This window comes from Rhincodon typus, chromosome 8 (assembly GCF_021869965.1).
Source record: "Rhincodon typus isolate 14 chromosome 8, sRhiTyp1.1, whole genome shotgun sequence".
NCBI classification, from domain to species: Eukaryota; Metazoa; Chordata; class Chondrichthyes; order Orectolobiformes; family Rhincodontidae; genus Rhincodon; species Rhincodon typus.
The window spans coordinates 45556416-45579929 of NC_063339.1; the positions used below are offsets into that span (position 1 = coordinate 45556416).

General features: G+C 41.7%; 1 protein-coding gene across 1 annotated transcript in view; it reads right to left on the reverse strand.

Moving 5' to 3' along the window:
• Positions 1 to 23514, reverse strand: part of ccdc198 (coiled-coil domain containing 198) — a 64765-nt gene that overhangs the window by 35251 nt on the left and 6000 nt on the right. The window contains exons 3-5 of the mRNA XM_020509691.2: positions 20651 to 20728; positions 10301 to 10396; positions 5762 to 5942 (exon numbers count right to left, since the gene is read on the reverse strand). Of these exons, the coding sequence (XP_020365280.2) occupies positions 5762 to 5942; positions 10301 to 10396; positions 20651 to 20728 (355 nt within the window). The remainder of the gene's footprint in view (positions 1 to 5761; positions 5943 to 10300; positions 10397 to 20650; positions 20729 to 23514) is intronic.

Consider the following 23514-nt stretch of genomic DNA (forward strand, 5'->3'; position numbering starts at 1 on the left):
ACAACAAGGTGCAGAGCTGGATGAACACAGCAGGCAAAGCAGCATCGCAGGAGCAGGAAGGCTGACGTTTCAGAATTCTGATGAAGGGTCTAGGCCCGAAACGTCAGCCTTCCTGCTCCTATGATGCTGCTTGGCCTGCTGTGTTCATCTAGCTCTACACCTTGTTATATCACATATTAATATGTTCACTGTTAACTGCCTAGGAAGCCAATCATCAGTTGCATCAAATCACCATTGAAAAGTCAAAAAGCAATAAAATGGAACACACCAAGTGATACTGACCTAGGAGCCAGAAATGACAAAGACATAACGATATCAGTCAGCCCTTCAAACAAAGGAATGTCTGGAGACTTGTGCGAAAATAGAGACAGATGTCGTACAGGCTAGTCAAGCAACATACTCGTACTTACTAACTCATACCTTAGAGTGAATGTTGCATCATTCCTGATTATGTCTTATATCATTGGCAAGCTTGGTCCACAACAGGTAGTGGCATTTGGGACTGAGTAGCAACGGAAATCCTCAAAATTGACTGATTCAGGTCAAATATCAGCAAGTTTACTACACCCCCTCAGCTAATGAATCAGTATTCCTCCATGTTGAACACCACTTGGAGAAGCAATTAGGGCAACAAAAGCATTGAATGCACTTCTGATGAAGAGTCACCAGACTCGAAATGTTAACTCTGCTTTGTCTCCACAGATGACAACAGATCTGCCGAGTTTCACCAGCAATTTCTGTTTTTGTTTTAGATCTCCAGCATATGCAGCTCATTGTTTTATTTCAAGTGGGTGGTTCTATGATTGAGAGTGGGTCCATTGCACCACCACTGATCAAGCTGTTAATTACTCTGGTGATGCATCCTCAACCAACTACCTGCCAGATGCATATGTCCATGGTAATATTGGTAGGAATAACTGTTACACAGTCCTTGTCAAAACCAAATCCTATCTTCATACTGAGCATTTTTTCCATCATATTCGGTGGCATATCTAATAGCTCAAAACTGGAAATTCATGAGGCACTGTGAGCTACCATCAGCAAATGAATTGTATTCAGCCACAATTTATAATATCACGGTCCAGTATATCTCTCACTCTACCACTGCCGTCAAAGCAGGAGATCAACCCTGGATCAGTGAGAATTGCAGGAGAACACGTCAAGAGCAGTACTGGAAATGAAAAATGCTGGAGATCACTGCAGTTCAGGCAGCATCCATGGAGAGAACAAGCTAATGTTTCGAGTCTAGATGACTCTTCATCAAAGCTCTGAGCCAGTCATTTCTATGGGCAGAATCTTAAAGGGGTCTGAGTACGTGGAATATGAGAAGATTTGTGGCAAAATCGGATGAGAAGTCAGTGAGGCTTATTTTGAAGTTGGGAACATGTGGCCTCCATCTCTTATATATTTTCTAATCAATCTATTTGGATTTGTTACTATACACATCTGGACCAGGTGGGGCTTGATCCCAGGCCTCCTAGTCTAGAGATAGGGATACTGCCACTACACCACAAGGGCCCTCAATCCCTCTTTAATGCATTTGATAAGCAGCATTCCAAGTTTCTCACGAGATAGTGATGAATTGGCAATTAAGGAGAATGACTGTTCGTTAAGCTCTATGTTGGTGGACCAACTTGGGGGGATGCAAAGCCTATGGGCTTCACAGGAAGGGCTATCAGGATGGGATTTGGAGGTTTGGGAGACCATGAACACATTGAGATAGAAGCAGAAAGCCATAGGGGCAGAGTTGAATTGGGTAAGATACAGCGAGAAAACTCACTAGGCCTCACAGTAGAGGTGCCTCCAAAAACCTTGATGCAATTTGGACTTTGCAAAAAGAAATTTAAGATTCAACCCTATAAATCTAATTCTTCAATGCTTGTTAGGAAGCAAAGAACAGCTGCTTGAATGGAGAGGCATAGATAAGTTGGATAGTCAGAGACTTTCTCTCAGGGTGGAAAGGTCAACTGTAACAAGCCACAGGTTCAAGGTGAGAGGGGGAAAGTTTAGGGGAGAATTTTTCACACAGAGGGTGTTGGGTGCCTGGAATGCACTGCCAGTGGAGATGGTGGAAGCAAAGAACGAAAGAACAGAAGAGAAGTACAGCGTAGGAGCAGGCCCTATGGCCCCCCAAGCCTGTGTTAATCATTATGCCCTGGCTAAACTACAAAACGAACTTTCTGCTCTTATTCGGTCCATATCCCTCTATTCCCTGCCTATTCATGTAACCATCCAGATGCCTCTTAAATGTCACCAATGTGCCTGCTTCCACCACCTCCTCTGGCAGTACATTCCAGGCTCCTACCACTCTCTGCATGAAAAACTTTCCTTGCATACCTCCCTTAAAATTTTGCCCCTCTCACCTTGAACCTGTGTCCCCTTGTAATTGAAACTTCAGCCCTGGGAAAAAGCCTCTGACTATCCACTCTGTCTATGCCTTCTCATAGTTTTGTAGACCTCTATCAGGTCTCCTCTCAGCTGCCACCTTTCCAGTGAAAACAATCCTAGTCTTTTTAACCTTTCCTCATATCCAATGCCCTTGAGACCTGACAATATCCTGGTGAACCTTCTCTGCACTCTCTCCAAAGCTTCCACATCCTTCCGGTAGTGTGGCGACCAAAACTACACACAGTACTCCAAATGCGGCCTAACAAGCAACTCTTGTACTCCATGCCCCGACAGATGAAGGCAAGCACACCATATGCCTTCTTAATCACTTTGGCCACCTGTGCTGCCACATTTAGGGAACTGTGGACCTGCACGACCAGATCTGTCTGTATGTTAATGTTCCTAAGGGTTTTGCCATTTACAGTATAATTCACACCTGAATTTGATCCTCCAAAATGCATCACCTCGCATTTGTCTGGATTAAACTCCATCTGCCATTTGTGCCCAAGTCACCAATCTATCTATATCCTGTTGTATCCTTTTACAATCGCCAGCACTATCAGTAACTCCACCAATCTTCGTGTCATCTGCAAACTTACTAATCATAACACCCACATTTTCCTTCAAATCATTTATGTATACTACAAACAACAGAGGATCTGTTGATCCCTGTGGAACACCACTAGTTACCGGTCTCTATTCTGAAAAACACCCTTCAACTGCTGCCTTCTGTCTACTACGACCAAGCCAGTTTTGTGAATATAAACTAATGTTTTCCCAGCCACCATCAGTTCTGAGGAAGGGTCATCAGACCCGAAACGTTAACTCCATTTTTTGATTCACAGATGTTGCCAGACCTACTGAGTCTCTCCAGCAATTTCGTTTTTGTTTCTGATTTACAGCATCCGCAGTTCTTTCGGTTTTTATTAAGCCAGTTTTGTATCCATCTAGCCAGCCCACCCTGAATCCTATGTGATTTTAGTTTTTGTACCAATCTGCCATGTGGGCCTTTATCAAATGCCTTACTAAAGTCCATATAAACTACATCCACAACTCTTCCCTCATCAATTATCTTTGTCACTTCTTCAAAAAATTCGATCAGGTTGGTGAGACATGACCTTCCCTGTATGAAACCTGTCACTAACTTGTCCATTTTCTTCCAGAAGTGCATATATCTTGTCCTTCAGTATCTTCTCCAAGAACTTCCTCACCACAGATGTCACACTCACTGGCCTATAATTTCCTGGATTACCCCTGCTTCCTCTCTTAAACAAGGAAATATCATTGGCTAATCTCCAGTCCTCTGGAACCTCGCCTGCGGTCAAAGGGGATGTGAAGATATCTGCTAATGCCCTAGCTATTTCTTCCCTTGTCTCTCACAAATAACATGGGATAGATCCCATCTGGCCCTGGTGACTTGTCTACCTTAGTGCAATTTAGGATATCCAAAACTTCCTCCTTTACTATATTGACATTGTCTAGAGTATTCACACACTCATCCCTGACCTCAACATCAGTCATGTCCTTCTCTTTGGTGAATACCGATATAAAGTACTTATTAAAGATCTCTCCCACTTCCTGTGGCTCCATGCATAACTTTCCTCCTTTGTCCTTGAGGGCCTGCTCTTTACTTACTACTCTCTTTCTTCTAATATATGCACAAAAAGCCTTGGATTCTCGTTGACCCTGTTTGCTAAAGACATTTCATGGCCCCTTTTAGCCTTCCTAATTCTGCATTTAAGTTCCTTCCTACTTTCTCTATACTCCTCAACAGCTTTGTCAGTTTGTAGCCGCCTAGACCTATCATATGCTTCCTTTCTCCTTTTAACTAAGTTTACAATTTCCCTTGTCATCCATGGTTCCTGGATCTTGCCATTCCTATCCTTGAATTTTGCAGGGATATTCATGTTCTGTGCTTTAATCAACTGGTCTTTAAGAGCCTCCCACATGCCAGACATAGATTTGCCGTCAAATAACTGCTCCCGATCCACATTCCCCAGTTCTTATCTAATTTGCCCAATTAAAAACCCTCACCTAAAGGCCACTCTTGTCCTTGTCCATGACTACTCAAAATCTTATGGGGTTATGGTCACTCAGCCCAAAATACTCTCCTACTAAAACATCGATCACCTGTCCTGGCTCATTCCCTAATACCAAGTCTAGTATGGCCTCCTCTCTGGTTGGATTGTCAATATACTGTCTCAAAAAGCCCTCCTAACAAATTGTTCTCCATCTGAACCCTTGGCTCTAAGGGAGTCCCAGTCAATAAGAGGAAAGTTGAAGTCACCCACCACAACTACCCTGCTTTTTTCACACCTTTCTAGTGTCTCACTACATATCTGCTCCTCTGTCTCATGTGGGCTGTTAGGAGGTCTATAGAAGACTCCTAATATTGTGATTTCACTCTTCCTATTCCTGAGCTCCACCCATAATGCCTCAATGCAAGTTTCCTCCGATGTATCCTCTCTCAACACAGCTGTGATGTGATCCCTAAACAGCAATGCAACTCCCCCACCCCTTTTGTTTCCCTTTCTGTCCTGTCTAAAACAGCGGTATCTTGGAATGTTAAGCTGCCAGTCCTGCCCCTTCTTTAAGCAGGCACGTTAGCAACGTTTAAAGCATATCTTGATAGACATATGAACGAGAGACAAACAAAGGGATAGAAATCAATTATAAGCAATAAATAGTGGGTCTAATTAAGGACGAGGAACTGGCGCAGACTTGGTGTGCCGAAAGGCCTGTTCCTGTCCTGTATTATATTGAGAAAGGCCACTTAGCAATTTTGAGGATTGTTGAATGAAAACCAAACAATCATGGCCCAATTTCTCATCCATGTGAACCAAATAACCAAAGGAGAATAGCAGGGTTACAGGCTATGTGGCTACAGGTTTTTTTAAAAATCTCTGGTTCAGGATGATTACTTGCTTATGGCAAAGACATCAGCATTTCTTAGAAATGAACCTGAACTTGAAAAGTTGTTCAAATTTGACAATGTTGTAAATTATGTGGTTTTCAAAAACCTTATGTTTCTGTAGGAAGAATAAAATCTACCTCAATATTTGTTTTGACTGCTGTATTTGGTAGAAGATTATATCTGTGTGAGGTGATGTGTTTTGCATTCATGCACAAGCACATCCTTCTGATATACAGCTAAACCTCCCCCGGCCAAAAACAACCCACAGTTTGGAAGTAGGAAAATGGTCCAATATTAATACAAAATACTATTCAAAATACATTTCTGTAAACACAAAATATTTTGAATTACAACTTGAAAAATGTCAAGAAATCACACCATTTAACAGCTAGGCCCAGAATTCTTATTAAAATAATTCATCAGTGTCTTTCCATTTAACCCAAAGAATAATTTAGTTACCATCATCTTTACTGAATGTTTCATCACATGCTACTGCAATACAGTACTGATCTTGTTGGGTGTTATTTTGTGCTGTTTCCCTTGCTTTTTTGGCTCCGAGATCCTTTATTTTCTGTTTAGTTTTGCCAGTCTCCAGGTGAAGACTCCTCTTCAGTTCGGTCTGTTCCTGCAGGTGAATTGCCTGTTCAAAGAAATGAGCAAAACCATGACCAGTATTTTCATTAGGTTATGAAAAAATAAATTATAAAACTTTAAACTGAAAGCTGAATATGAACCTTGAGCAAAAAAAATGATTACAAAGTGAATCAAAACTTCAAGGTTATGATATTTCATTCCATTTGAATTTAAGTAGGTTCTCTCCGCTTTACTGCATGGTTAGATTATGTCTGCATCTCAGACACTGATGGTAAAAATAGGCAATTATTGTACTTTTATCAAAATTATAAATTTGAATTCTCTGTATCCTATTTATCTCTAATAAATTCTGGATAGAACTCTGTTGAAGAATATGGCTTCAATACTGAAAGAGGACAAGATCCCAGGTCTAGATGGTATGCACCCAGGCATATTCGAGAAAACTAGGTGTGATAGAGTAGAGGCACTATTTAAAAATACAAGAAATCATAGGACAGAATGTACTGCCAGAGACCAATGGAGAGCTAAATGTTGATCCTTAAAATAGGAAAAGGGAGAAAGAACAAATCCTGGGATATATAGACCTGTGACATGAAAAACAATAATGCTTTACAAAACAAAAGTGAGAGAAGAGCACCTAATGGCAACAAATATAATAAAAATAAAGGCTAAGTCATGTATAACCGACCTAATTTGTTAAAGAGCTAACTGCAAGTGTGGATAAGGATCTTGCATTAAATGTCATTTATTTACACTTTTAAAAGCCTTTGATAGCACATTTAGTAGGCTCCTGACAAAAGTTAGAATATATGGAGCAAGAAGACAAATAACTGAATGGATAGTAAAATTGTGATTATAAGGTTAGAAAGCAGCAAGCAGGATTAAAGAGTAATTATTCACAGGAACAAAGAATCCATGAGTTTTATTCCATCCATCCGTGTTGGAACCATGGTTATTCAAGATTTATGTCAATGACATGAACTTGGGCATCAGTAACTCAACATCAGCATCACTAAAGTTTGCAGAGGACACCAAACCTAGAGAGGAGGGGACGTGTACAGACTAATGTAACTAATACTGAGAGAGAATTCATCGCAGTAGAAGAAAATAGTAGAACATTTGCAGACTAATTAGCAAATAAACATGAACATTGATAAATGTGAGGTGATGGACTTTGGGAGGAAAAAAAAGAAATATTGCCTACATTTTTAAAATAAGAGACTGAATGGGGTTCAAGAGCCAAAAGATCTAAGGATGCATGTAAACAATTCATTAAAAGTAGCACCATTGGCCAGTGAATCAACTAAAACTAAACAAAGCGCTGGAATTTATTTCTAGAAGTTTAAATTCAAAAGTCCTGAAGTTATGTTAATCTTAAAGTACTGTGGCCACACTATTAAAAAGGCCACTGGAGAAAGTGCAACAGCAATTTACCAACTTACAATAACTTACAGGTGGAAGGTTAGGTACAGGGACCAATTGAAAAAGTTGGGTTTTTTCCTTTTGAAAAACTTAAGAGGAGACCAAATAAATTCTTTATATTATAAATGGTTTGGTTAGGTGGATGCGAAGAGAATGTTTCCACTTCTGGGAGATTACAAACCGAGGTCATATATACAAGACAATTGTTAATAAATACGATAGGGAAATAGGAGAAAGTGGAATTTGCTGCGACCAGAAATGGCTGCACCAAATAGCTCGCAGAAAAGTAATAAAAAGATATGTCAAAAGGATAATATAAGATAGATTGAATGGGGGGACATTCATGGAAAGTATAAGTGCCAGCATAGACTAGGCCTGCTTCTGTACGGACTATTCTATGCAAAGATTGTTTTAGGCAAAATCCTAAAGCATAAGAAAACCTGATTCAGTCTGTTGCCGGACGAATGGAATTGCTAATTAATAGCTTCCTTTTATTACAGAACAGTTTAATGTAGAAACAATTGTGCAATATGTTTCTGACACTGTAGAATTCATGCTACAGGCTGTCCCCAGGTTGTGAGCAGGCTCCATTCTTGAGACATTTACAAGTTGATTTGTACACAAGTCGGAACACGATACAAGACAATATAAAGTAGCCATTCGTAAGTACAGGAAAAGTCAACCCAAGGAAAGTGACAGGCTCGGACGGTGTCCCCGGCCGAGCACTCAGATCCTGTGCGGACCAACTGGTGGAGGTGTTCACCGATATCTTCAAACTCTCCCTCCTACAAGCCGAAGTCCCGACCTGCTTCAATAAGATCACAATCATCCATATACTTAAGAAAGCACATGCAGTGTGCCTTAACCACTACTGCCCAGTGGCTCCGAACTCAATAATCATGAAGTACTTTGAGAGGCTGGTCATGGCCCACATCAACTCCAGTCTCCCAGCCTGCCTTGATTCCCTACAGTTTGGCTACTGACATAACAGGCCCACAGAAGATGCCATATCCCTAGCCCTGCACTCATCCCTGGAACATCTGGACATCAAAGACACTTAGGTCAGACTTCTGTTCGTTGACCACAGCTCCACCTTCAACATCACTATTTCCTCCAGACTGATCTCAAAACCCTGAGACCTTGGTCTTGGCTCTACCCTCTGCAACTTGATCCCCAGCTTTCTGACCCATAGGCCGCAACCAGTGAGGCTAGGTAACTGCACCTCCTCCACAATAACACTCAACACTGGAGCCCCCCCAAGGACACATCCTCAGTCCCCTACTGTACTGCCTCTACACCTACGGCTGTGTTGCCAAATTCTGAACGAAAGCAATCTATAAGTTCGCTGACAACACCACTGTAGTGAGACAGACATCTAACAACAACGAGTCAAAATACAGAAGGGAGATAGAGAGATTGGTGATGTGGTGTAATGAAAACAATCTGTCTCCCAATGTCAGCAAAACTAAAGAACTGATCATTGACCTCAGAAAGAAAGGAGGAGAACATGCCCCCATCTACATCAACAGAACTGAGGTCCAGAGGGTGAACAGCATCAAGTTCCTTGATGACGATAACTGACGACCTGTCCTGGACTTCCCACCTAAATGCGAGAGTCAAGAAGGCACAACAATGCCTCTTCTTCCACAGGCAGCTCAGGAAATTTGGCATGTCCATAAGGTCCCTCACCAACTTCTACAGATGCACCATTGAAAGCATACTGTCTGGGTGCATAATGGCCTGGTCTAGCAATAACTCTGCCCAGTACAGTAAAAAAACTACAGAAGGGGGTGTGCACAGCCGAGACCATCACAGAAGCCAACCTTCCATCCAGGGCTCCATTTACACGGAAAGGTGGCCAACATCGCACCCTGGTAATGACCTCCTACAACCTCTTCCATCAGGCAGAAGATACAGAAGCCTGAACACACGCACGAGCAGGTTCAGGGACATTTTCTTTCCAGCCGTTATCAGACTGTTGAATGGACTCTAGCCTCAAATAATGTAACCTGCAATGTAACCTGTAAGTCTTTTTGATCTGTACCTCCTTTGCTTGATCTGCCTGTGTCACTCGTAAACAAAGCTTTTCACTGTGATTTTATTGTCACTTGTACCAAAATAATCAATCAGTCTAAGATCACATTCATATGTCCAAGCATTCATAAATCTGACAATTTGTAAATTGGGGGCCCACTATATTTATTTGATTTGAATCTTAGCATCAATAACCTGTGTAAAACTAGCATATTTCCTGGTCAAAAAGTCTTCAATTCATAGAGTTTTAAAGCATGGAAAGAGGCCCCTTTGCCCTTCCACCCACTTGGCAGTTATTTGGCTCAATTGCACCAGCTTTTTACTGCAATCTTTTTTTGAACTATTGAATTCAAATTTCACAATCTGCCGTGTTAAAATTGGAACATGACCCCAGGGCATTAGCCTGGTCTACTACTACTGGTCTATTACTACTGTTCTCTGAACATTATCCATGGTCAATTTCAATAATTCAGTTTTGGTTTGAACTTGTTCGAGATAGGTCTGCCCACCACCTGTTCTCAACTGCTCAGGCCTTTTGTTCCATCTGAAGTCCTCCTGCCACTATCATCAGACCTACCACCAATCTGGTCTACCTCCTTCATACCAATACTCAACACTGCAGCTTATCCACCTCCAGCCTTGTAGATATTCCTGACCATCTTTTCCCTGTTTCCTAAAATCTATTACATATCTTTATATAGTTAAAATAATTATATTCTAACTTGCTACCGTGAGTAGCATTATTATATTTGCACTTTCTATTACGTAAATTTGGGCTAGCTGACAAGGAAAATTCGTTTTGCAAGTAATACTTTTGTGGTATTCCTAAGATGATGACAATGCAATTGAGAGAATTGACTAACCATCCTGATTTCCACCTACTGCATTGCAGACATTTAATTGTAAAATGGGACACAACAGACCCTTGATAGTTAAAAAAATACTGACCTCCTGCTGTCTTCTTTGCTTTTCATATTGCATCTTTTGGATTTGCTGTCGTCTCCCGGAAAATTGCTTTGCAATTTCTGCTTGTATTTCTTGTGCCTTAGGAAGAAGTGCAGGTTATGATAATGCTGTCAAAATATATTCTGGAGAACATTATCAAGCAAAATTCCCTCTTTTCTATTTGTGAAGATGGTGTTAATCTCAGTATGTAATATTATAAAACCTATTACAGCCATAGAGCTGGACAGCATGGAAACAGACATATTGGTCTAACTCATCTATGCTGACCAGATATCCCAAAGTAGGCTAGTCCCATTTGCCAGCATTTGGCCAATATCCCTCTAAACCCTTCCTACTCATGTACCCGTCCGGGTGCCTGTTAAATGTTGGAATTGTACCAGCACCCCCATCACTTCCTCTGGCAGCTCATTCCATACACACACTACTCTCTGTGTGAAAAATGTTGCCTCTTAGGTCCCTTTTGGTCTTTCCCTACTCACATTAAATGTATGCTGTCTAGTTTTGGATTCCCCCATGTTAGCCAACCTCCAGTCTTCTGGCATTTCACCCATGGCTATCAATGATACAAATATCTCAGCAAGGGGCCCAGCAATCTTTTCCCTAGCTTCGCACGAAGTGCTAGGTACACCTGATTATGGCCTGGAGATTTATCCACCTTTATGCATTTTGAGACGTCCAGCACCTCCTCCTCTGTAATATGGACACTTTTCAAGATCTCGCTATTTATTTCCCCAAGTTCTCTAACTTCCATATCCTTCACCACAGTAAACACTGATGCAAAATGCTGGTTTAGTATCAAACCCTTCTCCTGCGGTTTCACACATAAGATCAGCATGGGCACCTTAAGGGGCCCTATTCTCTTCCTAGTTACACTTTTGTCTATTAGGATAAGAGGTTTTCAATTTATAACATAATCCATAAAAGTGCTGTTCCACATCATTGTAAGAACTTAAGTGTTGAAAAATTGTCTTAAAAAAATTAAAGATAAATTAAACTATTAGTTCTTTCAATGTGTCCATCCACAAAAAATCCTCTCTGAAGCAGTGTTGGGAATAGTGAGACTACTGAGAAAAAGCTGAGAGAATGAAAAAAATTGGAATCTAAAAGTCAAGTAACTACTTCCTTATTTTCCCCATAAGCTTTAAATGACAATTTTCAATTCTTGCTATTAAGTGGTTTCTGTCCTAATTGCATGTATTCACATCTCATTAGTAGTATTATGATTCCAGATGACGTTACCATCAGTCAGGTCCCAGACTGAAATCTGGCTTGATGTATGATTTTATAAAAATTAAATGAAGTGGTCTTTCACTGAAACACAAGCACACAATGCTGCATATCTGATTTTAATTAAAAAAAACAGAAGTTCATTACACAAAATAATGAAGATAAAATAGAATAAACCAAACTGTTTACACATAACACAATCTCAAAGTTATGAAATGCACGATAAAATATAATCTCATTTATTCCAACACCATCTTTACAGTACTTTACAGTATTCAAACATCAGACGGAGTTCCTTTCTCTGTCACATCTACAGGTTTGAATTGACTGTCTTTTGCAGTTCCTGGTCTTGAGAGTTTGCTAGTCTTTTATTGACAACTGAGCCTAAATTTTCTTACATTCAAATAATCACTTCAGGGTTTTACCCAAACATTTCTGGTCTAGAACTTTCGAAGTAAGCCCTTATACTGACGTAACAGTTTTCTGAAGAAGTGTCTAGGCCCGAAACGTCAGCCTTCCTGCTCCTCTGATGCTGCTTGGCCTGCTGCGTTCATCCAGCTCTACACCTTGTTGTCACTGACGTAACCTAATTCTTAATAGTTCTAAACTAACTCCTTTCTCCAGGAGAAACTGTTTATGTTTGACTTCCACCAGGACTTGTGCAAACTGAAACCTAAGGCTTTCCATGCTATGATTCATCCCCCCAAGCAAAAAGAAATCAATTTCTCATTCTTCTCAACCAATAGCACACGCTAATGCTTTTCATTATTCATTCTGTCCAAACTCTTACAATATAAACAAATCCCCATTGTCTCTCCAGATACTCTCACTCTTGCAGGTATGAAAGAAAATCATGGGTCCAGAAATGCTGACAAGTTAAACTTTAAGCTTCCTAATATACACAGACTCTTCTATAGGATTTCAATACTTGGACTACATATAGATATTATCTCAAGGCCCTTGAGGAATATCATCAATGCTGTTTGAGATGGATTCTTGGCATCAGCTGGGAGGACAGGCATACTAACATCAGCATCCTTGAAGCAGCTAAAAGTATCAGGATCGAGGCCATGGTCACCTGAAACCAACTCCACTGGGCCGGGCATGTGTTTAGGATGCCTGATTTTTGACTACCAAAGCAAATCAGTTTCACCCAGCTCAAAGAAGGCCCTTAAAACAGCGAAGGTCAAAGGAAGTATTTCAAAGACTTCTGAAGGCTTTCCTCAGGCAATACAACATGGATGTCAATGCATGGGAAACCCTTATTCAAAAGAAACTGATCTGGAGGAAGCTCTTGTATAAATTCTTTGAGAACATCCATTGACAAAATAGAAGTATTGAAAAGGAACCAGAGAAAAAAATGCCAATGATTTCAAGACCAAGGACCAATTCTACCTCCCAGAAACACCTACCAGATGTGCAGTTGGAGAATAAATGCTTTGCTATCCATCTGATTGTACCCTTGATATCTTTGGGTGATTCCCACTTTCAAGTGCCTACACATTTCAGGTCTAATTAACAACTAGGGAAAATGCAGCAGTAAGACAGTGCACTAAAAAGAGTAAAGTTGGCATAGCCTTACTGGACCATAGGGCTGGTTTCCCATTAGACAGCAATAACTGGTGGTGGTTTAACCTGAGGGTCACCAAGCGTCAGGCAACAAGAAAGGGTGAGAAGGAGAGTCCTTCCTGATAACCTCAGCAGAGTCCCTCCACCCCAGCTACATACTTCAGCACTGCATTTAGATGTAATGCAGGAATTGAACCCATGCTGTTAGCATCACTCTGCATTGGCAACCAGCCTGCCCACTAACCGAATCCCTAGACACTAAGATTGTATGGCATTAATGCTAAATAGCTTAAGACTTCAGTTGGCAAATGATATCTGAATGTACAATGAAGTTTCTCATTATAGGTAGCTCGTTGAGAGCAATCCTAAGCTTTCTCCCTTTGACTCTTTTATCATCAGTTAGCCTCAATGTTTCAGACTGCTAAGTTGACCTGAAATGCTTGTGCGTCCTGTATGACAGTGTTGAGCTTGGGACAGGAAGTGCTTTGTGCATCTTTACTAGGTAGGTCAATGAACTATGAGGGAGATTGGATACAAGAACTGCCCATTGTACATCTCCCAACTTTGAACAGCAGTGCAATCCTTGCACATTGCACTTAGCCTCAATGTTGTCTATATTAAAGTGTAATGAGTAAAGTGTAAAGTGTTCTGAGGAAGAGTCACTTGACACAAACTGTTAATGCTGATTTCTCTCCACAGATGCTGCCAGACCTGCTGAGCTTTTCCAGCAATTTCTGTTTTTGTTTCTGATTTACAGTATCCGCACATCTCTTCCAGGCATGTCCACTTTGCAGAAGTTCTGCTCCTCTCTATGACTTTCCATTCCAATAATTTTTCTTGTCCACTGTCATTAATTTCACTGTCACTCCTGGTGTTCGACAAAGTATTTGCTAAAACTCATTTCACATTCTGAACATCATATCATATTCTTCAGTGACTGCCTCTGGCAGTTCTGAGGAAGGGTCACTCAACCCGAAATGTTAACTGATTTCTATCTACAGATGCTGCCAGACTAGCTGAGCTTTTCCAGCAATTTCTTTTTTTGTTAAAGTGTAATGGCTTGGTTACAGTCCTCAATGTCATGGTTCAAGATTCCCAGATATCTGATGCCATCTGCAGTCAAGAGCCACTTGCTCATGAGAGATTAGCAACACTTGGCAATTGCAACTTCTAACATCCATGGGATGTCTGAAGGGCTGCTCATCTCTAACATTTGCATGATTGCAACAGGTCCGACACCAACAAAGATACCAGAGGAGACATTTTAAGAGTCCAGGTGAGGATATGTCTACAAAAGTACAAAAACAACTTTGCAAAAATATTTCACCTGTGCCTTCAGTACGCTTTTTCCTTCCTTTTCTCTCCCACTACATCTAAATGCAGTGCTGAAATATGTAGCTGGGGTAGAGGGACTCTGCTTTGTAGTTGACCTCTTGGCCTGGAAGGCTTTGCTAGTTGTCCGTGGAGACGTTCCAGTCTAAAGGGCCAAGATCAGCTGAGAGATTCCTGCCCAGATGCAGGCTCACCCTTCTCAGTTGGGAAGACTGCAGGTCCCTGGCACGAGGTAAGTGGTGGGGTGGGGCACCTCCGGAGTGTCTTGAGAGGAAACGTCTGAGGGTTCTGCATGTGTCTTTTCATGATTCCCCCACTGGGTACCTATCTCTCCTTCCCCCCACACCACATCCCCACCCCTCACCTTGACATTGATGCTGAGCACCAATGGTTGGAATGATGGAGTGCAGCTCCTTTGATCCAAATTACTGAGTGCCTCTGGAAAAGCCGCCTGCTCTTCCTGTGCCTGTCTCTGCAGGATGACCCAGCCATTAATGGCTGAAACCATGGGATCACCTTCTGCCTGGGGCTGAGCAGCTTCCTGTTCTCCTGAGGTCTCTGTATGCTCAGGACTTGCTGTGCTTCTTCCCCAACTTACTGCGAAGATGTGTCACTGATGCTTTCACCAGGTTGTGCTCCTGAGGGTAAACTAGAAAGAGAACCCACTGAGATAATAGTCGCTGAGCTAATGGAGAAGGTAGGTGAAAGCCTTCAAAGTGAATCCTTCAAGGTTTTAATGGCTTCTTCCTCAGAGGTGGAGTTGGATCGGAGATATCCAGCAATGGCCCCTTTAGGACAGACCTTTGCTCGATGCTGCTAGGCAATTAGTTGTTTTACTGGGGTAAAGATTCAGTTGATGGCAGTGAGAGAGCAGTGCATCACAGCAGAATGAAAATTATTGGTTAATTACCCATTGAGGTCTCCAGATGACAGGTCATGCTCATCTCCAGCCAGCTCGAATATATTTGCTTCATATGGTGTGAGGAATCCAAATCTGGCACTGTCTCTACCACATCCTCCCCCATCCCAACCCTGTCCTTTTGACCCGGTTGTAAGACGATTTTTCCAATGAGACAAAAGAAGGGATTGTGTCTGATGGGAGTGGATGGAAGAGCTGTTCATGGTAATGCAGGAGCAGGAGGTGTAGTGAAATGTTCCAGTGAGTAAGGACAGGGGGCATGGAGTGCTAGTAGTTTGGGAGGATGAGGTGGGTGGAAGCCATTAAATGAACATGATGCATAGTGAGAATTGTAGTCCGTGATACTTGGTGAGAGCTGTGTGTAATGCCGAAATGAAAGTGAGTGATGGCTCTCTGAGTCTGAGATTGGACAGAGAAGATGGTGGCACTTGCAAAGTGCAGAGGAGCATTCACTTTCCTCGTGCACTTCTGTGCATTACATTTACTGAGGCTACAGCGTTTACCCAGGGCTCTATCTCACTCCAGGCTGGCTTTGTCTGATGGCATTGCCTCTTTTGATGGATGAAGCACCACTGTCCTCTCCACAATCCTATTCACCAGCATTTCCAGATCCTTGTCAGTCAAACAAAATGCCAGATTTCCTTTCTGGGCCATGTCCATTGTGATAATGGCTGAGAAGCAGCATGTGAAAGACAGTCTCTGGCCTGTAACATCTGAAGTGGTGTGCAACTGGGCTTTAGCCTGCATTGTGAATCTGGAAAGTTCCAGCAATGATGAACACTTCTGCTTTTTCTGCCATGCAATTCCCCAAAAAAGTCAACCAAGAATCTGGATGCTTAACTATTGAGGTGAAAAGTGGAAAAAAAAATGAGGAAAGTTGCTGTGAATCAGACTCAACAAAACACAAACTCAAATTGAGAAATTCAGCCCCAAATATCCATAAGATTTGTGAATTTCTTTTTATATTTTAAATTCCCCCAGGTCTCAGGCCTGGGGCCTAGCAGCTGACAGCCAAAAGTGGACAGAGACAGCACAGAACCCATGGTGACACCTCCATGACAGGCAGCAATCCTATTGCTAGTATCAGCTCAGGCCAAAGCCAAGACCCACTGCTTCAGAGCTGACCCACCTGGCGCTACCACTGGCTACTTCGCCTTGCAATGTTCACTATGTTGAGCCAGTCGAGGCCAGAATCCCACATGAGTCGACTCCCCTGGACCGGGCCGTCACTGAGACCACACCCCGCCCCCCCCGACTCCAGCTCACCATCGCAATGATAGCAGCTCAACAATCTGCTGGGAGAACTCACCAGATCCAAGTGCAAGGCTATATCCAACATTTAGGCTGTGCTGCTGGACAACCGAGCCAGGTGAAGGGAAAGATCAGGAAAAAAAAACAGGAGGAAAGAGACCTGTGATTGGAGGAGCTGGAGCAGCAACAAGGGAGAGGCAGAATCTGTGGCTGGAATCACACCAGCATCATATCAGCGTGTGGAGACTTATGCATCACGCAGGGAAAACCTGCTAAACCACACGCCTATCACGTCGTGACAAAGCACTGCTGTGCTTTCCCCTGGAATCCAGACTCCATAATCAGCAGCTCTGTGCTCCACTCCATCATGGAGGGCGTCTTGGCTGCTGGTGGAAGACCATCCTGGAGTGGGATGTGGATAGGTGTTTCTTGGATTGGAAGTTGTGGTAAAAAAAAAAGGAACAGAGGTTTAAGGAGCAAAAGTGAGCAATCCCCTGCCGAACGTCCAGTTCCCTGTCAGGCACTTTGATCCCTGATTCCCGTGAATGAGGACTGCTCCAAGGTTTCATTCAAACTGTTCACGGATTAACACTACTGTGAATGTCACACAGTGCCAGGCTTGCCTGCAGCTGCAAGTTAATTCCAAAGATGGTGTGCTAACTCTTTAATTGGTCAGTTAAAGGCCTGAACCGGTCACAGAGTGGGAAGGTCGACATGTATCTTCCCGTACAGAATGTGATGCCAGTTGGGGAGGGGGGCAGGAAAGGTTTGGGTATGTTTCCACTCTACCTACTCAGATCCACGCTCCTCTGCAGGTGGAAGATTTTGCCCTGTGATTGGAACAGCAGCTCATCATAGATTCTGTCTCCTGCCCTCGCTGCTCCTACAATCAAAATACATATGGGCGATCTTCCTTCAACTGTTTGCCTTTGTCATTGACTTTTTGGTAGTTGTGTGCAATGTTTCCAATGCTAATTTGCCAATCACAGACATAGATTTTGAAACCTGCTCCATGGCCCAAGCTGCCTGACCTGGTGAGTATTAGCAGCATTTTGATTTTAAGCTCCAATATCCTTACGGTCGCTCCTTTCTGCATTGTGTCACCGATAACACATTCTTTGTGGAACCTAAATCTTGGAAATTTATAGTAACCTGGCTCGTTGTTTTTAAAACTGCACAGAGAGATTTTATTATTGCTCAACAGGACATGAATTAGATAACACAACATTCGGCACACCGTTGAAACAACAAAAGAAGTCCACTCCAAATTATTTTTCTTTCCTGCAGTTTTACTAACAAAGTGACACTGTCACATACATGTATATTTGACAAATTCCAAATGAAAACAGTAGAAGCTTTGCGATTCATCATATTCTCTATAAACTTATATAAAGGAGTTACAAATCTTTTTTATGCAACATGAAAAATATTACTAAATCACTAACTTCTGGTGGAAGGTCCCTTGATAATTGCTAAACAAGTTGTATTGTACTAAAGAACTGAAAATCACTGCAGAGAAACACAAACTGAACAAGCTGTCCACAAGCTTCAAAACTATATGTAACAAATCAATCTCCACCAGATGGTTAGTAAGCAACACAGTTTAATACCATTCAGCTTTTTCTGACACACTGGCTACTTTGCAAAACTGAGTAATTTAAATTGTATCTTTGACTGAAATATGTTTTCAGGACCTGCATCCAAGTTAGTTTATTAAGCATTGTTATTATATACAGTGGTGTCAATGTATTCTTACCAAACATTCAAAAAATTTCCATTTCTATTTATCTTAAACTCCCACCCAGTCCATAAATGGTAAAGGCTGGAAGCTGAGGGGAGCAGTATAAAAGACAAGAACCGGGTCTTGATTGCAGTAACATAATAAACTGGACTGTGAGTGGAACAAAGCAGCGTTAAAGGTAAGATGGCAGTGGAATGAAACAGTATGAATGGCATGGATAAATGTGAAACAGAGTGATGTAAAGGTGTCATGCTGGTTTTACTCCTCTGCTCCACTCACATCCACTTTAGTAGTACTGCTCTTTCCCTCTCCTGGCATGGAATTTTACAGATGGGATGTGGGAGCAGACTGCTCTCTAGCTCAGGCTATAGTGTTGAGCAGTGGAGCTTCCACCTCTTATTGGGAAGAATTCCCACCTGCAAAGCTGCCAGACTATCAGTCCTGGTAATGCCAAGAGCTCAGTAGGGGCAGTGCCAGGATTGCACTCAGTCCTACAGAGGAGGCCCAATGGATCCTACAGTGAGACAAGTCATGGGTTTGGGGCCACAGGGCTTGAACCACCTTAGGGAAGGCAAGCAGATTTTTTAAAAAATTCATTAATGGGATGAGTCACTGCCTAGGCAGCATTTATTGCCCATCCCTATTCCCTAATTGCCCAGAGGGCAGTTCAGAGTACATTGCTGTGGGTCTGGAATCACATGTAGACCAGACCAGGTAAGGGTGGCAGTTTCCTTCCCTAAAGGACATTAGTGAACCAGATGGATTTTTCCCCCAACAATTGACAATGGATTCATGATCATCATTAGATTTTTAATTCTGGATATTTTAGTGAACTCAAATTCCACCATCTGCTGTGGCTGGATTTGAACGTGCTCCCCAGAACATTATCTGGGTCTCTGAATTAACAGTCCAGCAATAATACCACTAGCCATTGCGTCCCCCTGATAGGAAGTAAGGTATGGTACTAAGTTCAGAGACACACTCCACCAGGCACCCCATCTCCACCACCCCTCACCCCCACCCCCCCGACCCCGCTCACCCCACACCTGATATAGCACCCAACCTCCTTCACACAATTTAAAAAAAAACTTTAAAATAGCTTTTCCATTCCCATTCAAGCACCCATGCCAACTATATAATGGCATGGACAGCATATTATTTAGATCAAGCCTAACTGACCTTGATTACTCATTCAAATGAATTGGTATCATAGATCATAGAATCCCTACAGTGTGGGAACAGGCCCTTTGGCCCAACAAGTCCACACTGACCCTGGGAGCATCCCAACCAGACCCATCCCCCTATAAGCCACCAAATCTACACATCCCTGAACACTACAGGCAATTTAGCACAGCCAATCCACCTAGCCTGCACATCTTTCGACTGTGTGAGGAAACTAGAAAAGCTGGAGGAAACCCACACAGAAACGGGGAGAATGTGCAAACTCCACACAGACAGTCGCCTGAGGGTGGAATTGAACCTGGGTCCCTGGCGCTGTGAGGCAGCAGTGCTAACCACTGAACCACCATGCCACTGGTATATTACAGAAATGGTTGGGAAGGGTGCCACCCTCCAAGCATCCATCAGGGGCACATCAAATCCAGTCCCTAGCTTCAAATTTCACACATTTTGTGTTGAATCGATTCCTCCTCCATCCAGCACTAAAATCATGGGTGGGCCCACTTGGGTTCGACCAGTTTACCTTATGATCGTTTAATGGAACTTTAATTGGCTGAAGCTAGGACTTGCACCCTGAATGAAAGGAGCCCCCATCTCCAAGATCTATCAGCCAGTAAAATGGTCAGCAGCTCTTTTGTTCCAGTAGCACTGGGAGGAGTGGCCACCACTAGCACCATATTGATTTCCCCAAACAAGAGAAATTGGGAGACCAGAACATGGTGATTCTGTGTCTTTCTGTGGAGTCAAGCTGGCAGGTCTTGGTAAGAGGGGTGGGCTGCTAGGTTGGACAGAGCAGGGAGTTGGGAAGTACAGGTTAAAATCATTCTTGTTGAGGGGCTTCCAAAAGACCTTCGAGAGCAACAGGGAGGAGCAGCTAAGTGTTGTCGAATTCAGCCCTACTTTCTATGATTTTGTACTGTCTGGTCACTGTCTAGACTGGGGTATGCTGCATGATGTAGGAAGGATCGAGGAAGGAACTGTTGATGCAAAACAAAATAATTGGAATGCCAAAATTTCTGAGCCTTTCCAGCCGTAACACCTGCCCACATTATCCCCATTGTTTCGACTTTAATGTAATATAGTGGATGCATTTAATTAATGTGGAATAATTCACCTGAGTTTTGCATGCTCGTTGTCTTCCTTCAGGTTTCTCAGAAGTGATCACTGTACCACAATTAATGGGTTCAAGTCTCTAAAATATATAGAATGAAAAAAGTTTTACATATGCTGACGTTAAACTTGGTGATAGATAAGAAATTGGTCAGACTTGGTCAGCATGACCCGTATAAATGTTGGCAGAGAACAAATATAACTCTGTAATGTCGACACAACCAAAACATCAGCTGAAGGAGGACATTTTTCACCCATTACTTTTTTGAATTGACAGATGCTTTTGTTCTGTGATGTGGCCTGAGTATAACATAATGGTTGTTTGTGGTTGTAAACTAAGATAAAGAGAATTATATAATTGTGAAGAAGTGCTGTAATTATGCTTAATATGATAATATCCCACCTTTGTAAAGTTATATTTGGTCTTAGTTTTTTTTTAAATTGGGGAAGAAGCTAATATTAAACAAGTTAATGCTGATTAGCCAAAGTTCATTCATGAAAATAATTATGACAGTTTTCTTGCAATGTAGATGAAGTTGTATGTTTGGATCCCTTTATGATAATACTGGAATAGGTATGACGTTTTTGTATCTAACACAATAAATAGGGTTAATAACAAGGTCACATCCACTTCTCTTCGGTTACAGTGTAATGTGAATATATTGAACTATGACTTTCTGCCTCAAATGCTGCATTAAGTTGCAGAAAGTAGAAATCTCATGGGTCACTCAAATATTCTCATAATAAATGAGGCCTCAGGTTCATTTCTTTATAAAATGTAAGGGTCCGTTGCTGGAATTTTAATCTAAGTAGATGTTTGTATTTCTTTAAGATATACAAAGTGATATTGAAAAATGTAGCAATTTGAAAGTGATTATTGTTGACTATTTGGGAACTGATTTCCAAATTCACACTTTCACATACAACCTCACCCATGAGAAGTACTCATTTGAAAAATTCCCCTTCTGAGCATAAAGGTGCAAGTATTATTGCTAGAGAAATTAAGGTCAACTTGTAAAATAGTGTTGTAAAATACCACCATTATTATAACAGTGATTGCACTTTAAAGTACTTCAATGGCTGTTAAGTGCTTTGGGATCATCGATGATTGTAAAAAGTGCCATATTTCATTTTGGAAAACGGTATTATGGCTAATAAAACAACAGAACATATTACAGGAACAATGCTTCTATTCAAGATATAATAAGTCATAGCATGTTACATTGTGTTGAGCTATATTACTTCTTTCATAGCTTGGATAAAATTCAATATGGAACTATCAGATAAATCTAAGAAGGTTGTGCAAAGGATTGAAGTGCTAAAATTTAAGAAATCCAAATGACGGCCTTTGTGTCCTCTTTGAGTCTGGACTGTTTTCAGCCAAAAAAACACAGGGTACCCAGCTCTCTTTGAAGTTACGCTTAATCTTATCCAGTTTAGAAATTATGAACCTGAAGATTTTAGAAGTTAAAATCCAAAATTAGTACCCCTGTTAATTTCAGCTATCTCAAGAAAGTGAATATTATTAGGAAAGAGGATTCAAAAATTATGTACAGCCCATTAACGTCAGAAAAAAATTATTATGTATAATAAATATACAGTATAACAAATCTTTTTCAACTTAATAATATGACAGCACCATACAACAGTTATTAACACTGGTCATTCACAGCTTGAGGTGTGGTCACTTGTTCAAGTGCAATGTGGATGAAAAGTCATTAGTCTGAAAAATTAACTTCTATTTGTCTCTCCTAGAGAATGTTGCCAAATCTATTTCTCACATTTTCTGTTTTTTAGTAGATTCCAATATTGCAGTATTTTGTTTTAGCCGTATGGATAGTTATTTACTCATCTATATGGAGAAAGGCAGTGAAAGAATAGTGATGTCACAAGGCTAGTAATCCAGAGACACTGCTAATGTTCTAAGAACTTGGGTTCAAATCCCACTACAGCACATTGTGCAATTTGAATTCAAATTCATAAATCTGGAACTAAAAGCTAGTTAAATGGTAACCATTTGTTATTATAAACGGATTTGATTTATTAGTAATGTCCTTTAGAGCAGGAAATCTACCAACCTTACCTGGTCTGGCCTACATTTAATGGGCCTTTGCAGTGGCTCAATGAGTCACTAAAAAGTAGAAGTCAGATGGACCACTGGCATTGACCCCAGCACCTGAAATGGCAACAGTAGAGCCTGCAATGTCCCCCTTGTTAACATCTGATGGCTTGTGCTAAAATTGGGACAGTGACCGACAGACTTTGCAAGCAACAGCCAGACATCTTCAAACTCACTGTCTCATACCTTGTAGTAAATGTGCTAGACATCACCAATCCCATCCCTGGGCATGTCCTATCCCGCTGCCAAAGGTAATGGCAAGATGGTATACAACTGTGAGGGAATTCTCTTGGGAATCCTCAACATTGAGTCCAGACCACATTAGGTCTCATAACATCAGGTCAAACATGGGCAAGAAAACTTCCTACTGATGAATCAGTAGCTCCCCCCACCCCCCACATCCCGCAAACCCCCTGCTATATTGAACACCAACTGCAACAAGCACTGAGGGAACAGAATGAATTATTTCTGCAGTAACTTCAATGTCATCACCAAGAGTGGCACAGGAGTATGGCAACTGATTGTGCTGGCAGCGTGTGTCCTGAAGGAGACAGATGTTAGGCTGGGTTTGCAACTGGTGATAAGGGACCAACAAAGAGGGAAAACCCTGCATGAACTCAACCTCACTAAAGGTAATGTCACCACAGTCTTATCAAATCATAGGGCTGCTCTTCCGTTAGAGAGAGATAACTGATAGTGGTTTAACCTAAGGATCACCACATCTCAGGTGAGGGGAGAGGTTGAGAAGG